Source organism: Paroedura picta, chromosome 1 (assembly GCF_049243985.1).
Source record: "Paroedura picta isolate Pp20150507F chromosome 1, Ppicta_v3.0, whole genome shotgun sequence".
Taxonomy (NCBI): Eukaryota; Metazoa; Chordata; class Lepidosauria; order Squamata; family Gekkonidae; genus Paroedura; species Paroedura picta.
This window is the reverse complement of record NC_135369.1, coordinates 41,864,792-41,883,167: the sequence shown is the minus strand read 5'-3', so window position 1 is coordinate 41,883,167 and position 18,376 is coordinate 41,864,792. Positions and strand designations below refer to the sequence as shown.

At 43.8% G+C, this 18,376-nt stretch overlaps 1 protein-coding gene across 1 annotated transcript in view; it reads left to right on the top strand.

Annotated features, from left to right (window-relative positions):
• MSH2 (mutS homolog 2) overlaps nt 1–18,376 on the top strand; it is a 69,498-nt gene that overhangs the window by 25,117 nt on the left and 26,005 nt on the right. The window contains exons 7-8 of the mRNA XM_077335187.1: nt 3,261–3,460; nt 13,979–14,088. Coding sequence (XP_077191302.1) covers nt 3,261–3,460; nt 13,979–14,088 — 310 coding nt within the window. The remainder of the gene's footprint in view (nt 1–3,260; nt 3,461–13,978; nt 14,089–18,376) is intronic.

Genomic DNA, 18,376 nt, shown 5'->3' with positions numbered 1-18,376 from the left:
TTTAGCAGTAGCAGCATCATGTTGATGTTGTATTTAGTTGTGGTTCACAATTAATACCTTCTGCATCTTCTTCATTTTTCTCAGCAATGCTGCTGTCTGGTGCTCCCTCATTTTAGTTTGTACCCTTAATTTCCCTCTGTTGATGTTTACCCCTTTAGCAATCAGTACAGCTCTGCAAATAAATATTCAGAGACCATTGGCCATTGTTATTAAAAGCATTTATATCCTGCCCTCCTGTCCAAAGGGATCTGCAGTATAAAATCTAATAAGTAATCAAAAAGCCTGCAGAATACAAATACAGATACCAAGCCTGTGCGCAAGGTTTAAAGAAACCTACAATTCATCCTCTAAATCAGGGGTCCCCAACCCCCGGGCTGCAGACCAGTCTAGGTCCGTGGAACCCTTGGTACCAGACCGTGGCGGGAGGGAAGGGAGGTGCAGGTGCCGGTGCACTGGTGGGTTCGCCTCCCCCCCCCCCCCCCCGCAGCACAGCGCTCACTGTGCGCGGGCCTAGGCTTGAGCAAATTGGCCATTTTGGCAGCCGATCACGCCTGTGCCTCCCTCTCCCCCCCCCCCCCAGACCAGTCCTAGGTCCGAAAAAGGTTGGGGACCACTGCTTTAAATCACCTTCTTAAATAGTCCACCTGTTAACTTGTGCTGAAAAAACAGACAAGGAAGGGAGCAAGGCAGACCACTCTTGGTAAATGACATCCTGGAGTCTCAGCACCCCCTTTGATAAGGCCCTCTCATGTGACCATGGAGCACAGTTCAGGTGAGCTTCTGAAGGTGACCTCTGTTTCGGCGGTGTGGTGTATGGCAGGAGTTCGTCCTTCAAATAGCCTGGTCTCAGGCCATCTACCAGTGATATGGAGAGACAGGAGAGTTCATCTTTCTACTGTTTGCCTCCCCTTTCTTTTCCAAGATGTAAAATGAAGTATAGAGCGGAAAGGTAGAATGAGCCAGTTAGAAAATGTTGCAGAGAAGCAGCTCATATTATGAAATGGAAACATTAGAAAATGGATTTTAAAATCTGAAACAGCAGCCAGCAGTGGAGTAAGAGCAATCATTGAAAGCAGCAATAATACTTCAAAAGGCAGCAGGGATAAGAAAGATAAAAGATTAGTCATTCATGAAATCAGATGTTGGCAATTGGGAATAGAAGACAAAAAACTGTCAGAGATTAAAAGCATTTAATGACTTCTGAGATAAAATCATTTTTGCAAGGTTCCAAAAGGTGGGGGCCCAATGAGCCTTTTGTGCTAGAGCCCAAGCTGGGGGTCATGGCCAAAAAAGCCCTGCCCAATGTGCCTCCACTTGTCTCATCTCTTTTATTGTAGAGCAAGGCCTCTGTAATTGATTGGGTAGGTTTTTAATGAAGCTGCATGAAAAGGACTGTAATTCAGAAGCATTTGTTAGACTGCCCTCCTTAGAAACCACCTGCTTACATGTGAGGATAATTTAACAAGACAGCTGTGCAGTGAACTGATGGTAAATCTCAGACTTCTGTGCCTTGGTTGCCATCAAAACTGAGAGTAATTTTTTTTCTTCCTAGCGTAAGCACACCAGAAAAATGTAACAATTTTCTTTATGAGGAGAGAAACAATAAAAGATTGTTTTACTGCAGAAGCTGTAAGAGATGGAATTTTAATGTTAAGAAATTATTGTAACAGTAGAAGTAAAACTAGACTCTGACAGAAGTTCAGAGACTATATTATATTCTGGAGGAAATATAATCTACTGTGCTTTAAACTCATTTGTCATACAGCTGTAGAAGTTGCCTTGCTTTTTGAACATTTTAGGAAAGTTTTAGATCAGTTGCTTGATGATGAGTAATGCAACAAAAAAAAATTAGGATGTTTTCTAGTGCTCGTTTCTCAGATTCTAGGGAGGATAACTGGTTCTATGCTTTAATTATTTTCATCAATAAAATCACTTTTGGTTTCAGTCTGGTCTAGTTCATTGAGAGTTTCTAATTGAATAATCCTGGTATACGCTGGTGAAGATATCATTGTTATCCCTCTCACTAGCTAAATTCCCCAACCCAATCTAATTTGGGTAACACATTGAGGATGCGTTGTACAATGTGCATCAGTAAAGTTCAAAAGCCAGCGACTAACAGGCCTGTAATGGCCCAGCAGAGTGTGGTAGTTTGCTTTACAGCATTAATTTTTAAAAAAATCATACCTCATAAAAGTATTGTGACTTTCTGATGACATGCTAGGTACTCCTCCACTGAGGGCTAGTCAGAGGCCCCACCCCCATCCTTCTCCTCTGTGCTGCTTCTTGGCACTTGCCATGAGGAGGAAGAGCCAGCAGGAGGTAAGCTGGGGAGTTGGGGACAGCCATCCAGGTGTGCTCCCCACCCTCTTGGCTGTGGGGAAAGCTCAGGGGGAGCCTCCTGGCCACACTCTGTGACCAGCCTGTCCTGGTCTGCAGAGGCCCTTCTGCCCTCCCTCTGCCTTTCTGTGGCCTGTCCTTAAAATGGGCTTTCCACCTAGTATATTTATATCCTGCTTTCCCCCCAGCAGATATCCCAAAACGACTTGCATCATTGTCCCCCCTTTTTCTTTTATCTTCCAAACAAACACTCTGAATGATAGGTTAGGTTGAGTGAGAGTGATTGACCCAAGATCACTCTGTTGCCATGATAAAATGGGGAACCGGAACATGGGTTGCACAGATCCTACACTGGCACTCTTAACCACTATACCACACTGGTTCTGTGACCCAGGAATGCTTCATGAACTCCAGTCTACTTTTCTGCTTTTGAGATTGTGCTTTTTCCTGTAGCCCCTGAATGGTGTTGTCTGTCAGGACTAGTAATTTTCCATTTTGGGAAAGGGCAATAAGAGACATAATAGGGCATATGCTTTCTTAGGGCAGCAAGGAAGTTGGTGGAAAGTGTTATTAATTGTGGAAATGGAATCTTTCTGTTTTGGAATATGGAATCCAGGGCCACGTAACTGCAGTCTTCTAATCTTCTCTTTGATTCTTTTGGTAATGTTCAGGCATTATCATAAGCATTATAGGTAATGGAAAAACAAACTATTTTGCAAGTGGCAGTGAGCTATCAAGAGCTTGAATGTTGCCTTTTTCTTCTTATGATTCCATTCCCCATCCTCATTACCATTGCGGAGTTGGCTGTTGGTGCAAGATAAACCTTCAGTGCTTCCTTTAAAAAATAATAATACTGTGGAAGCTTCTGAGATTATTAAAGCGTTGCCTGCTTGAGTTGATTTTCGTTTTTTCAATTTGTCTAGGCTAAATTTGGTAGAAGCCTTTGTGGATGATGCGGAACTCCGGCAGTCTCTTCAAGAGGACCACCTCCGGCGCTTCCCAGACTTCAGTCGGCTGGCAAAAAAATTTCAGAGGAAATCAGCAACTCTGCAGGACTGTTACAAGATGTACCAGGCTATTAATCAGATTCCAAATGTGGTGAAGGTGTTGGAGAAAAGTGAAGGTAATGATTCCTCTCCTGTGCTTTTAAGTGTAGTAGGGCCCGGTTTCTGAAGCCTACAGGACTGTATGCATTAGAAACCAGCTGTTTGGAGCATCACATGAACACATATATAAAGCTGCCTTCAGTGTTTGTCCATCAAGGTCAGAGTTATCTACATAAACCAGCAACAGCTCTCCAGGGTCTTAGGTAGAGGTCTTTCACATCACCTCCTGCCGAATCTTTTCTGAAGGCATTATTCTTCTAACAATCTACCTTTCACACCATCGTTCTGTATTTGTTCTTTGAAATAAACCCAGTCTTGGCGAAGCTGTCATCAGCCATCAATTAAGGTAGAGAGCCCTCCAGAGAGCCAACATACTGTGGTGGTTAAGAGCAGCAGGCTCTGATTTGGAGAACCGGGTGTGATTCCCCACTCGTCCTCCACAGGAAACCAGCTGGGTGACCTTAGTCAGTTCACTTAGAGCTCTCTCAGCCTCACCTCCCTCACGGGGGTGTCTCTTGTGGGGAAAGGTGAGGTAGGCAATTGTAAGCTGCTTTGAGCATTCTTCAGGTAGAAAAAGGCAGGGTATAAACACCCTGTCTTCTTTTAGGAAACTGGTTTAGCTGATGAAGAGGAAGAAGAAGAGTTGGTTCTTATATGCCGCTTTTCTCTACCTGAAGGAGGCTCAAAGCGGCTTACCGTCGCCTTCCCTTTCCTCTCCCCATAACAAGCACCCTGTGAGGTGGGTGAGACTGAGAGAGCCCTGATTTTACTGCTAGGTCAGAACACTCTTATCAGTGCTGTGGGGAGCCCAAGGTCACCCAGCTGGCTGCATGTGGGGAAGTGCAGAATTGCGTGCCAGATTAGAAGTCTGCACTCCTAACCACTACACCAAACTGGCTCTCATGATGATATAGGACTGGATTTCTCCACTAAGGTTTTGTGAAACCTTGGGGATTCATGATGGTCCTGGGAGTGTTTCCTGAATGGAAAATCGCCAATGATGGGCCTGCAGAGGTGGGAAGGGGAGAGGCCCAGGTGGGCATATTCTGCGCAATCGTGCCACTTCTGGGGTTTCTTGAAGCCTGAAGAATGTTTCAAGGGGTTCTCAATTGTAAAGTGTTGAAGGGCAAAGTGTTGAACTGCTTTATGTGCTGATATGCCACATTCACTGGCAGTATATCTATTCAGGAAGGCATAAAAATAACTTTAACATCTCTCATCTCATGCCTGATTGAATGCTGAAATAAAGCATTTAGGAAGGTATCCTGACCCTTGGTCAATAGGTAAAGGTAGATTGTGCTGATTTTTCTTCTCGGGACAGAATAAAATTTACACATAATTCAACCCTGAAAGTCTTGTATTGAGCCTGCGCCTCACAATACTTGTGATGTCATGTTCAGCTCATCCTGCGTTCTGATGCACAATTTTCCACCATGGCCAGTAGTAATCACTATGTCTTTCCAGTGGGAAAAGTCTTATCATAATGAACTTCTATCATGCATTGCAGACCAACTATCAGCATACTTGAAAGAAGCTTCAGTCTTTGACCCACCCCAGTCAGGTTTCCAGCCTGGCCATGGGGTAGAGACAGGGCTAGACGCCCTAACGGGGCATCCCTCATGGGGTGATTGTCCTGGACCCAAATAGCTGTAAGCAACAGGAAAAGTTCCTCCTGTGCAGAAATGGAGGGGATTCTCTGATACCTAAAGGTGCTAATCTTCTTCCTATTATGGCGATTCCTTCTACACATTGGAAGGCAGAAAAGCACTATTGTATGAGCAGAACTCCTGTAGTTGTTCTTTGGGTTCACGCTATGGGAAAATTTCCAATGATAGGGTGAACTATAAATTCCATAAATAAAATAAATAATAAATAAATGAGCAAACTACTTTAAGAAGTAGCTTTCACAATGGAAACACTGGAAACTAATAATAAATCTGTTTTTATCTTTCTTGTAATTCCCAACGGTATATCAAAACATTCAGTTTAATTAGTGCCTATGCAGGGCGATTTAGGATTTTGCTTTGTTTTTGTCCAAGCTATTTATAACTTCCGTTTTAACTGGATAGGTCTGCAAAGCAGCTGCCTTGGTGATTAGTAGCCGTGGCTTGTACTACGATTTACATTCTCATTGTTTCTGCAGTATTCCAAGAATCTCAGCTTGCTTTAGAAGAACAGCAGCAACACCAAAAAATTAAAGCACAGGTTTTCATTTCTCATAGCTGCAGAGAGAGAGTCCGAAAAATGTGGGTAGCTATTGCTAACCCCTAAAAAAAAACACACACACAAATATTTGATCACTGTTCCAGCAGTTTTGTCAAAGAATGTTCTCATTTTATATGCAGAAATGTGTGTGAAGCTGGTTTCCTAATAAATGACTATGCTTATTAGGCACTGTTGAGATGCAACCCAAACCAGCATCTTTTTTTTTTTGCCACAGCCTTGCCATCTCTGGTAGGTGGAGCCAGTCACTAAATGGCAGCCCAGCCACTCACAATTACATGCATTGGGTTGACCTTTGGATTTATATCTATGATTTATATCTGTGATAACTGCAGATTATCTGTGCTACACAGAGAACTGATAATTGGATTAATAGCACAATCCTGTACAGCAGTGGTCCCCAACCCCCAGTCCGGAGACCGGTACTGGTTCGTTGATCAGTCGGTACCAGGTCATGGCTCCTCGTCTTCCTACCTGGCTGCCGCTTCGGGGGCTGCCCTGCCACTTTGGTGCTCTCCGGCGGCCGCCATGGCTGGGGCTTCTCCTTGGCATGGCACTGCGCAGCTGCTGCTGGCAGTGCCCCCCAGCGAGCGGCGGGAAGTCAGGGGCGCTGGCAGGAAAGCAAGTGGAGCAGGGGCTCAGGCCGCAGCGACATCCCTTGGCAAAAGACTACCCCCCCCCGGGCCTCAGTAAAATTGTCAAGCGTTGACTGGTCCTCGGTGATAAAAAGGTTGGGGACCACTGCTGTACAGCCTTACTCTGAAAAAGCCACACTGTGGTCAGTACAGCTTAGTTATAGATAAATGTGCATAGGATTATTCTTACATTAAAGCTTTTGCTTTTAAAATGATACAAACCTATCTTCGTTGCCTCTCAACCCAACTCAAGTACCTGCCTCTCTACCTTGTGCTAGTCCTGTAGTTAAAGAAAAAAAGAAAAGGTTCTGAATCTTTTCAAAATGAAAATGGCAAACAAAGTGAATGTATGTTCAGAAATCTTGCACTGTTTTATATCTAATGTAAAGAAAAATTCAGCTAATCTCAAACATGAATCCGAGTATTTACCTGTGATACTTGGACTAGACGTTAATTGCAGGAAATGCCAATTCACAAGGAGGTGCTGACCCCCCTAAAAAAGATGTTTGCTACATGGTAATTTTTTGAAGCCTGTATACTTTGTCTTATTCATTCAATTACAGAAATTGACTTCAGAGGATCTGGAATAATGTCAGATCATTCTGGAGAGCTAAATTGTCATTTTCAGTAATAGGTGAGTGTTGAGAACAGAGATTCAGTCTTCAATGTAGTTAATTTCAGGGAGTCATTATCGACATTTTTGAAAGGGAAATTTAAGTGATTTTAAAACATTTATTTCAGAAGTAGAGTGGTGAGTTAGTTTAATTGTAAGAAGAAAAACAGGGATAATCAAGCCTCTAAAAGCACACACAGCAAGAAGGGCAAGTAGGTAAACAGTGAGGGCATTTGTGGATGAAAGAGCAGTAGTCTTACACCAAGGACTAGGTGAAAAGCTGTGCTCTTTTATTCTCCCTGCACCTGCATCCCAATAGTAGTTCTGTGTCATTCCTTTTAGCATCATGGAGTGGAGGGGAAGAATGGCTGAAGGATGGCTAATTTCACAGTAGTGGAGAAAGAAGTGGGATGAGAGTTGAATGGGAAACCTCCAAATTAGAAGATGCAGTGCTGTAGCACTCTGAGGGGTGAGCCTAGAGCTCTCCCGGATCTTGGCTTACTCTTGTCTTACAAGCATACACAAGAGGAGGAACAATGAGCAGGGCTGTGGATGGAGCATGCTGGGCAGAGGGTCATGGCTCAAGTGAGTAGAGCTTTGCATGCAGACAATCTCAGATTCAGTCCCTGGCATCTCCAGTTAAAAGGATCAAGCAATGGATGACATGAAAGCTCTCCGCCTGAGATCCTGGAGAGGTTGCACCTGTCAGAATAGACAATACTGACTTGAATAATCTAGTGGTACAATTCAGTAAAAGGAGCTTGATGTGTTCAAAATGGGGGCTTCATGTAAAGGACCATGAAAACATGCAAAAGGGGATGGAGAAGGGAGAAGCTGCTCCATACCCTCTAAGAATGAGAGATCTTTGGGAGGTTGTATCTGGCCCATGTAGTTCTTCCCACACTTGCTGGGGTGCGTGTTTCAAGTATCTGCTTTTGCTGTGGGAAAGGCTGTGTGTTCTTGCACCTCCCACCCAAAAGGGCCTCATTGTGTGCAGATGTGCTGCTCCTTTTCTCCTGTTGCTCAGTAGCAGGCAGACTCCACCTGCTGAAGGTGTGTGTTGTATCGTGGAGCCAGAAATCTCAGTGCTGCTGATGTGTTGAAACCACATTTTCGGTCCTGGCCCCGACCTGGTGGAATGAGCTCCCAGGGGAGCTGGAGTCCCTGACGGAGCTCTGCAGGTCCTGCAAAATGGAGTTCTTCCACCAGGCCTACGGTTGAGGCCAATGCAGTTAAGATCTAGGGACTCTCCCTAGGTTGCCAGTATATCGGACCTCCCTAGTTACTGGCCCCCCTGCAACACAAGATTACAGTCCGAGAGTGGGGTTGGGGAGCGGGAGAGTTTTCACATTACCAAAGATAGTTGTTGTTTATAATTTTACTAGTAAGCAAGCCCGCTGTAATCTAAATAAAGCGGGCGCTAGAGCAGGGAGCTCCCGGCAGTCGCGCGGAGCGCGGCTGCTGGGGGCTCCCTTTGTGGGCGGCCTGAAGCGGCGAGAAGCGCGAAGCGCCTCCCGCCGCATCAGGCCGCCATCAAGGGAGCAACTGTGAACCGCGCTCTGCGCGGCTCGTAGTTGATTCCTTGTCAGCAGGGTGGGAATTGGCCGGGCCCGGCCGATGGTCTGTCCAGAGGAAGGGGCCAATCAGGCCCCTTCCTCATCACGGACAAAGCCCTCCCACCAAAGGCTTAGCGAATTATTTAGTCCGCGGTGCCCGCGGCGCCGCGGGCGTGTTAAGGATGGTTTTATGCAGTTTTGTGTGGGGCTTGTTATGTAATTACCCACCATGAGCCACTTGTGGGAGTGGCAGGATATAAATTTTAATAATAAATCAGACACTGTCCAGTTCCACAGTAACTCTCAGCATATTTCAGCTCTTGTTCTAGAGCATCTGGGTCTGTTCAGTTCCTGGACTCCTCTCAGGAATGTATTTATCCTGTTGGTAATCAACAGCCACCTCCTGAAAATAGAATCATAGAATCATAGAGTTGGAAGGGGCCATACAGGCCATCTAATCCAACCCCCGGTTCAACGCAGGATCAGCCCTAAGCATCCTAAAGCATCCAAGAAAAGTGTGTATCCAACCTTTGCTTGAAGACTGCCAGTGAGGGGGAGTTCACCACCTCCTTAGGCAGCCTATTCCACTGCTGAACTACTCTGACTGTGAAATTTTTTTCCCTTATATCTAGCCTATATCGTTGCACTTGAAGTTTAAACCCATTACTGCGTGTCCTCTCCTCTGCAGCCAACAGAAACAGCATCCTGCCCTCCTCCAAGTGACAACCTTTCGAATACTTAAAGAGGGCTATCATGTCCTCTCTCAACCTCCTTTTCTCCAGGCTTAACTTTCCCAAGTCCCTCAACCTATCTTCATAGGGCTTGGTCCCTTGGCCCCAGATTATCTTCGTAGCTTTCCTCTGTACCCTTTCAATTTTGTCGACGTACTTCTTGAAGTGAGGCCTGATTTTGATGTGATGCCCCTGTTGATACAGCCCAAAATGGCATTTGCCTTTTTTACCGCTGCATCACACTGCCTGCTCATGTTTAGCTTACAATCCACAAGTACTCCAAGGTCTCGTTCACACACAGTGTTACCTAGAAGCGTATCCCGCATCCAGTAGGCATGCTTTTCATTTTTCTGACCCAGATGCAGAACTTTACACTTATCTTTATTAAATTTCATCATGTTCTCATTTGCCCATTTTTCCATTGTGTTCAGATCTCGTTGAACTCTGTCTCTGTCTCTTGTTGGTCAGTATTAAGTCCAGTATGGCTGAACCTCTTGTGGGTTCATCTACCATTTGATAAATGAAATTGTCAGCCAGGCAGGTCAGAAAGTTGCATGACTGAGGACGTTTCGCAGAGTTTGTTTCCCAGCACACATCTGGGAAATTGAAGTCACCCATGATGACAAGGTCCTGCCGCTTGGATATTTTCTCAAGCTGCTCACAAAGCGCAGCATCCACATCCTCTCATTGGTCAGGCGGTCGGTAGCAGACACCAACCACCACACTGTTTATTTTCTCCTCGCTTATTTTCACCCAGATGCTTTCCACTGTAGATATGCTCTCCTTCACTAGAATTCACTATGCCCCCCCCCCGGAGACTCGGGTTATGGACCCGAAGCAAAACATCATCAGGACCTCCTCTCCACCCGCTAGTAGTGGGAGGGAGGGGGGGGGAAGTTGAGCTGCCATTCTTGCCATGCCGGTAATATTGGCAATGTTATTATTGTTTTTATGGGGTTTTAATGGGGATTGTGATATTGTTACTCGCCACAAGCCACAAGGGAGTGGTGGGATATAAATCTAATAATAATAATAATAATAATAATTTCCTGACAGGTAAGCCCTTTCCTCACATACAGTGCCACTCCTCCACCTCTTTGATCTATTCTGTTTTTTCTGAACAGTTCATATCCATCCACCATTACATTCCAGTCATGAGAATCATTCCACCAAGTTTCTGTGATGCCTACTAGATCATACCTTTCCATCAGCATGAGAAGTTCCAGCTCTTCCTTCTTATTGCCCATGCTTTGGGCGTTAGTATAAAGACATCTGAATCCTTTTACTTTTGGTTCCCTATGAGCTGGCCTTGCCAGTTGGGCTGCCCCCGGTCGTTCTCCTTCCTTACACTCCCTGTGTTGATTGTCTCCTTCCCCTTGTGGCTTCAGTTTAAAGCTCTCCTGATGAATCTCCCCAGGTTCCTGCCAAACACATTCTTCCCAAGCTTCGATAAGTGCAGCCCATCAGGTGCTAGTAGGCCTTCCTCAAGAAAGCCTATCCCATGGTCCCAGAAACCAAATCTCTCCTGCCGGCACCAACTAAGCAGCCACTGAATCACCTCCATTATCTTCTTCTCCCGACGCATTCCTCTTCCCTTGACAGGCAAGACTGAAGAGAATACCACTTCTGCCCCCATTTGCTTGAGCTTCCTCCACAGATCTTGATAGTCTTTTTTAATAGGAGCGATGGTATTCAGGGACATGTCATTCGTTCCCACATGGACCATCACAAATGGGTAGCGATCCGTAGATTTGAGGAGTTTGGGCAGCCGTTCTGAAACGTCTTTAATTTTCACCCCTGGCAAGCAACACACCTCTCAGGTTAGGGGGTCGGGCCCAGGCACATGGCGATCCATTCCTCTTAGCAGGGAGTCTCCAATTACCAGTACTCTCCTTTTTTTTTCAACTCCATTTCCTGCAGTGCAGGTACTAGGGAAATATAATTTACTGATTCTAATTACTCAGCCAAGAACCCCAGGCCAAGAGCCCTTTGTCTCTCGCCCTTCGGCTTGCGCCAAAGGCTCGCGCCTCTGGCGAGGAGCAGCCCTTAATAATCCTACCAGCAATCACCTCACCCAGTCAGCACAATAGCCTCACCTGGTCAGCAGAAACATAAAATAAGGTGGGCCTAGCTTAGATGTGTATTATTCCAGGCTATGGCCCTGATTCCTGCAGACTTATCTTTCATAGTAAGGAGTGGTTGCTTCATATCATATGACTTCTAACATTTAAAAAATGTTGCTTTTGCAGTACTAATTTGTGAGGCATGTTGTCACACTCAGTTTTTGGAAGGCTTGCAGATAACTATTCTCTGGTAGCATGAGCAAAATTGATATTTCCCCTCTTTTAAAAATAATAAGCTTATCTTTTCTGGCTGGGCAATTTAAAGTTGTCATTTTCCACCAAATGCTAAATATCAAGATCTGCCTTGTTCATTAAGCTAACAGAAAGGGTGAACTTTGCTGACCGCTAAAACTGTGATTCTGATCCAAATCTGCCAGTAGCTGAGAAAATTAAACGGGAACTTTTAATAAAATCCCTATTTTATTTGACAGCCTGAGACATCTATTGGTGTTTTTGTTCATTTGAACAGTGTTTGCCATCCTTGCCTGAAGAGTAGGCAGTCTCTTGACAGCGTAGAGCCTGAAAATCATATTAAATTTTAAGGAGGACATTCGTAAGCCAAATGAACACAAAGTTTTGGAGCAGAAGATCTGGATGTGCCTATGCCTGCATTTATTTTGAAGAAGCAAAGAGCCTCATTGGTCAGAAAATCCTTATGAACCAATAACTGATACTCAATTTTTTTTCTGTGCTCATTGTGGTGAGGAAGGTTCTCTCCTCCCCCCCCCCCCCATCCTTCTTGATGGACTTCTGTTCTTCCAGGGGATGGGCTGGGGTGACGATTTTATAGATGTAGAGTAAAAAATTCCTTTTTGGCCAGCCTCATCAAATGGTTTTATTTCAGAACAGGCTTTATGAACCGAATGTTTGTGAGATTGGAAAAATAAGCAGTAAACTTTCCTGCGCTTATACTACTGGAGTGTGTTTGTGTACTTGAGTACTCTTATTTGTTTGTTTATATTTATATATGCCGCTCTCGAATATCTTGTGGCGGTTTACAAGATCAATAAAATAAAATAAAATCCCCTAAAATACCCCTTAATAAAAATATAATATAGCATAGCAAGATGGCAAACAATAAAATACCAAACTTCTCCGCTGTTCAGCATGGGTCAATATCTCTCTCTGACAACTCAAACAGGGCCCTTAGCTCTTCTGGGAGCTCATTCCACCAGGTTGGGGCCAGGGCAGATAGATAGGACTCCCAGTCCCGCAGATAGATAGGACTCCCAATCTTCCCCCATTCCTTGATTCCTTGAAAGAGAGCTTGATTGTCAGAGAGAATGCTAGACTTGTCCTTTACTCTCTCATTTGCTAGTTTTCCAGGAAGCAGAAGTTTACTGATACAGGGGAAGTTTTAGTCAAGAAATTGCTCAATAGACCAGTTGTTTGTGTCCTCATAAGTGTTTGTTAAAAATGTTAACATTGTGTAAGAGAATGGTTGAAGGAACTATGACTGTAACAAGCTAATGGGTTTTGTTGCATGGGCAGTCCATTGAATGGCTAGTTCTTTCAGCCTTCCTTTCACAGGGTGTTTGCTGTGGGGAGAGGATGGAAAGGTGATTATAAGCCACTTTGAGACTCCTTTGGTAGTGAAAAGTGGGGTATAAAGACCAACTCTTCTTAATTATTAGTAACCTAGAAAGCATGAGAGTATAGCTCTAGACTTGACCTCACTTGCTTGACTTGATCTGATATACCTTTTATGTGAGAAATGAGGAATATGCAACACTTTTGTTGTGTGTGAGATATCCAGAAGTGAGGTAATTGTTCCTGAATAGCCCATGAAGAAGCTTTTAATAGTAATTTCTACTTTTTCATATGAATGTGTCTGAATTTGTTGTATATTATTCTGCAAATGTATCCACTGGAGATTAGATCATTATTTGAAGTAATAAAAAATGTGATTTGAAGTGTTTTGGTGATGCAAGCTATACATAAATATTGAGTAGGGTTTTTTTTTACTCATGTCATGTTAACTTGTAACCATGATTACATTATGACTCAAATGGGAGCAAAAGCATCACCACTGATTGGGACTCTGAGCAAACATGGCTGTGGTTAAATTCTTTCCACAGCTTAATAGCATGATATGGATGACCTACCAAGTGATATACACAGAGGCATTACCTTGTGGTAAATTTTCATTTGTGTTCACTCACAGTTAGAAAGTTAGAGAATTGTTAGTGAATTGATACACACAACTTATTCTTGGAGGACTTGTCTCTGCTTTCTAGTTACCAGTGAGGTTCTTTGCTGCTTTCCCTCTTTTAGCAAGAATCCAGGGCTCCTGGGAGAGCCATTCCTGTCAAATAAGATGATATGCAGCATTGAATGCTATAGCTGGAGGGGAAGATGTGAAATTACCTTTCCTCCCAGTACCATGTCCTTTGCCATATCAGAGCCTTTCCCAAGGATCACGTAATGCTCAGGCATGGATGTTTGGAGTAAAGCCATCTGGGGTATCCATTGGAGAGGAATCACGCTCAAAGGATCTATATAAATTAAATGGTAATTCGCAAGTTTCCTCAGCCATCTGGCTGGTGACCATTAGAGAAAGAATGTTAGGTTAAATTTGTTCTAACTTGACATTTCTTACATTTGTTATTCTGACTCAGCATTTCTTACATTTTTGTATGTCTTAATTTTGACAGGAAAACATGATGTGCTATTGCAAGCGGTGTTCACATCTCCTCTTAATGAGTTGTTCTCTGATTTCTCCAAGTTTCAAGAGATGATCGAAACAACTTTAGACATGGATAAGGTAACCTTTAAAAACATGATGACTGCTTGAAATGGCTTGTTTCTGTCAAGTATCTGGTGTGTAAGTCTCTACCATGTGCAACTAATTTGTGTCAAATTTTCAGCAGCATGCTAAGAAATTACAGTTTAAAGGTAAAGGTAAAGGTATCCCCTGTGCAAGCACCGAGTCATGTCTGACCCTTGGGGTGACCCTTGTGGTGACTCCAGCATTTTCATGGCAGCCTTGCCAGTGCCTTCCCCAGTCATTACCGTTTACCCCCCAGCGAGCTGGGTAATTTACCGACATGGGAAGGATGGAAGGCTGAGTTGACCTTTAGCCGGCTGCTGGGTTCGAACTCCCAATCTCATGGACATCACTTCAGACAGCATTTCTGCTGCTTACCACTCCTAATCAGGTTCAAATTCCAGACTTACAGTTGGGCAGATAATCTGTTGTTGGCCTCCTCTTTGCATGTTTTATGAAGCACAGACCCCCGAACTAAGCAGTAGGAGAGGAAACTGGACTGGAGACCCTGTTCTTTTCAGCATCATTTCCCAGGCTGTGAGAATGACCCTCATAACCCTTAATCCTCAGACTTCCCCATTCACTTCAAGGGACAAGCTATTGGGTGTGCATTTTTTGTAGAAATAGGAAAGTGATTGTGGGTGGTGAAGCTGTGTGTGTTTGTGTGTGTGTGTGAGAAGGAGGGTAGTAGTATGTAGGTTGATGGAATACAGAAAAACTCACATACATGTGGAAGTTGATGACAAAATTTCCCAATCTAAATATACATATCTGGTTGTAAATATTAATGTTTATTTCTTTGCTTGCATGCATAATTTCCATCCTTGGTTTTTAAGAGGAAAAGCAAACATCTTAAAAGGAGAAACAGCAGAATGTAATGTAGATTCAAGTGGATAGTTGTGTTGGTCTGAATTTAGTGTGTGATGCTCATGAGGAGATTAATACATTTCTGCTACTCTATCTACTGTCACTGGCCCCTTCCCATTTTGTTCCTCCAAACCTTCCAGCCACTTTCCCGCTTCATGTAATTCTTTTTTTTTTAAGTGGGCATCCTTGTAAAACACGCTGTGCCAGATTTTGTTAGCATTTGCAAATCCATAAAAGTTAATTAAAGCTGATGTTTAGAGTCAGCTGTGGGTCCTGGAACACACTGTCAACTTTCCACAGGGAAGAAATCAGAATCTTGCACATGTAGGTTTTTACTGGCTTCTGTTTAGTGGTGGTAAACCTGTAAGAATCATTCTGTTTTAACTGAGAGTAAGAGTGTGGTAAATTACATGTTGTCATGGCGACCAAATATGTTGGTTCCCTGTGTTGAGTAAACTTCCTGCTTCCTGAGTCTTGTAGAGGTGCAGATATGCTGCATTCTGTAATGCGTTTGTTTACTATTTACAAGGTAGGCGAATCATGAGGAATTGAGCGGTGGGAGAGAAATTGTTGGGAAATTTCCTTGCCAGACCAAAAAATCGTTCTAGGAGATTGTAGGGTCTTAAGTACTGAAGGAAGCTAATTCCCCTATCTCTGTTCTTGTGTTCTCTTCCCCTTAACTCTGACTTTGGTCTCCACATTTTGATTTCGGAGAGCGTGCTGAGTCCTCATGAGGCTGGTTTGTGAAGTTTATTCTTTTTTATGTTCCAAGTAATAGTATATTGCGAGCCAAGTGTGTAGAAAGCCCAACCTTGTATGTGGATGGCCCCATTGAAATTCTTTGCGTGCACATACAAACACATGGACACGTGCCTGTTTTCCTAGCCTTTCCACCTATTTTCCTACATGCATCCTGCCTTCGGGAAATTGTTCCACTCTTAGAGAACAAGAATGATTTTACTGCCCAGCTCTCAACACTGTTTTAATGATTCTCCATACACACACACACACACACACACACACACACACACACACACACACACACACAAACACACACACACACACACACACACACACACTGAGCTGCTTCTCTTTTTGGAGTTGGAAGGGGCCATACAGGTCATCTAGTCCAACCCTCTGCTCAACGCAGGATCAGCTCAAAGCAAAGAATCTCCCATGTGTCAAGTGGTCATGGGCCATGAATCCAGCTCCCCTGTTGGAGGATACCCTCAGCACATCATCATAGAGCCAACTTGGTGTAGTGGTTAGGAATGGCAGCTTCTAATCTGATGAGCCAGGTTTGATTCCCCTCTCCCACATGCAACCAGCTGGGTGACCTTGGGCTTGCCACAGCACTGATAAAGCTAGTCCTGGGAATAAGATGTTGGTGGGAGCCAGGGAGGGTTGATCCACCATTCCTGCCAAATGTGATCCATCACTTTCTCTCACTCGACTTTGAGTGTGTTTTGTTTAAATTTAATTTTTATTATTAATAGAAAAGAAGAAAAATTATATGTTACATATAGAAAAAAACATAAATACAGAAATGCAAGAAATCTCCCCAACAGAAATTTATGAGTATTGGTTCACCATTGTTCACCCTTAAATCTATTTACTGAGAAATTCCAGGTAATGATGTCACTATTCTTGAAATTCTTGCATTGACCTGACTAGTTAGTTTGGCCATTTTTGCGAGATCTGCGAGCTTGTCCATCCAGGCTGATATCAAAGGTGAGGTCGACAATTTCCATTGCCTTGCCAGAGTTATTCTAGCCACAGTCGTAGTGTAAAAAAAGAAAGTCTCTGCTTGATGTGGCAACTTTTCTGGATAAGAGCTCAAAAACATATTCTCTGGTTTTAAAGAAAACTTAAGCATTAACTGTAATATCAACTTTGGGTGTTAATTGTTGTGGCAGTGCACTAGGGCACACCATTGACAACAACTCTTTGAGTGCGGTTCTCTAACCAATTCCCTATCCACCTAACTATCTGAAAATCCAGATTGCAGTCCTTCTTTCATCAGTCCAGAATTCAACAGTAAGAATACTACAGGCAGCATCTTAATTCCTGTCTAAAAAGATCTTAAATGGCTACCTGTCCAGTTCTGATTTTACTTCAGTGTGATGTTGGTTACCTACTGAGCTCCAGAGTACACAAAAGACTCCATGTCCCCCATTTTGTTTTACCTGGAAACTGTGACTATCATCTTTGGCTTTTCCTCATGCTCCGCCCTCCTGCCTTCTGTGATGGGATGTGTGGCCAGGAGGCATGGGGGACTGTGTCTGATGTCCTTGTGTGTGTAGCCCCCCCCCATCCCAGTTATTTAAAAAAACATTTCAGCTTGCCTTGATTCTTTATAGCATTTTAAACTGGTTGCTATTCGTGCTTTGTTGTAGCTTTGTTATTGTTGCCGCTTGTCTAGTTGGTCTACTGAGTGGTGGTAGTTTAGTTTAGACTAGGGCTTTATATGTGGCTCTGTTACTAATTCTAGTCTTATGAACCTTCTTGAGGATGTGTGTTGCGATAGTTGATTTATGAACATGTCATACAGAGTCAGAAGACAGTTGGAAGTGATGCTCTGAACAGAGAGTCATTCACATCCAGTTGTGAGCTGTGATGTCTAGTCCCTAGTAGTCTAACTGGTAATTGAAGGGCAGTGTGTCCTGTGATTGTCAGGCTGGGGGCAAGCAGAAGAAGGGAGCGATGTCTAAATTCCATAGGGCCTGTAAAACGGAGTTCTTCCGCCAGGTCTTCAGTTGAGGCTGGAGCTAGGGACACCAGGGCCCCCCTCCTCAGGCCACACTGTAACATCTTGTGAACTCCCCCTCCAGGTAGTTGGCTGGCTGGGGAGGGGGAGGGGGGATTATGCTGCCTTCTTAAATTTGTTTTAAAGGAAGTTGATGGGGTTTTATTGGGGGGGGGGTCATCTACTATGTAACTCAGCACAATTATCTGGAGAGTGGTGGGCTAGAAATTTAGTTAGTAAATAAATAAGCTAGCCAGCTAGCTCATAGTATGGGTTAATGTAGCCATGTAAAGCAAAATGTTTTGTGAGGATACAAAGCATCCCCCCCCCCAAAAAAAGATCCTAATCATGTGTGATTCCCAAGCAGGGGGAATTATAGTCTTCTGCTGTGTGTCTGCAGTTTGGTATGCCTGTGCTATGCCTGAGTCTTTTGGATAAGCCTTCCATCTCTTCTGGTGGAGGTTGATTGTGTCTCTGCCTTAGCAGTTACTTGCTCCTCCTTAGGAAGGTCTGCCTTGTACTTTTTAAAGAGTTCTTGGTTTATGCAGTTTAGTTCGAGAAGAATGACAGTGTCAGATATTCGTGTCCTAAAGCAAGCGAAACAGTTCTGTGTACAAATTGATGGTGTAGTGCATTCCTGCGGTTTCATCCCTCATTCTTTTCCTTGCAGGC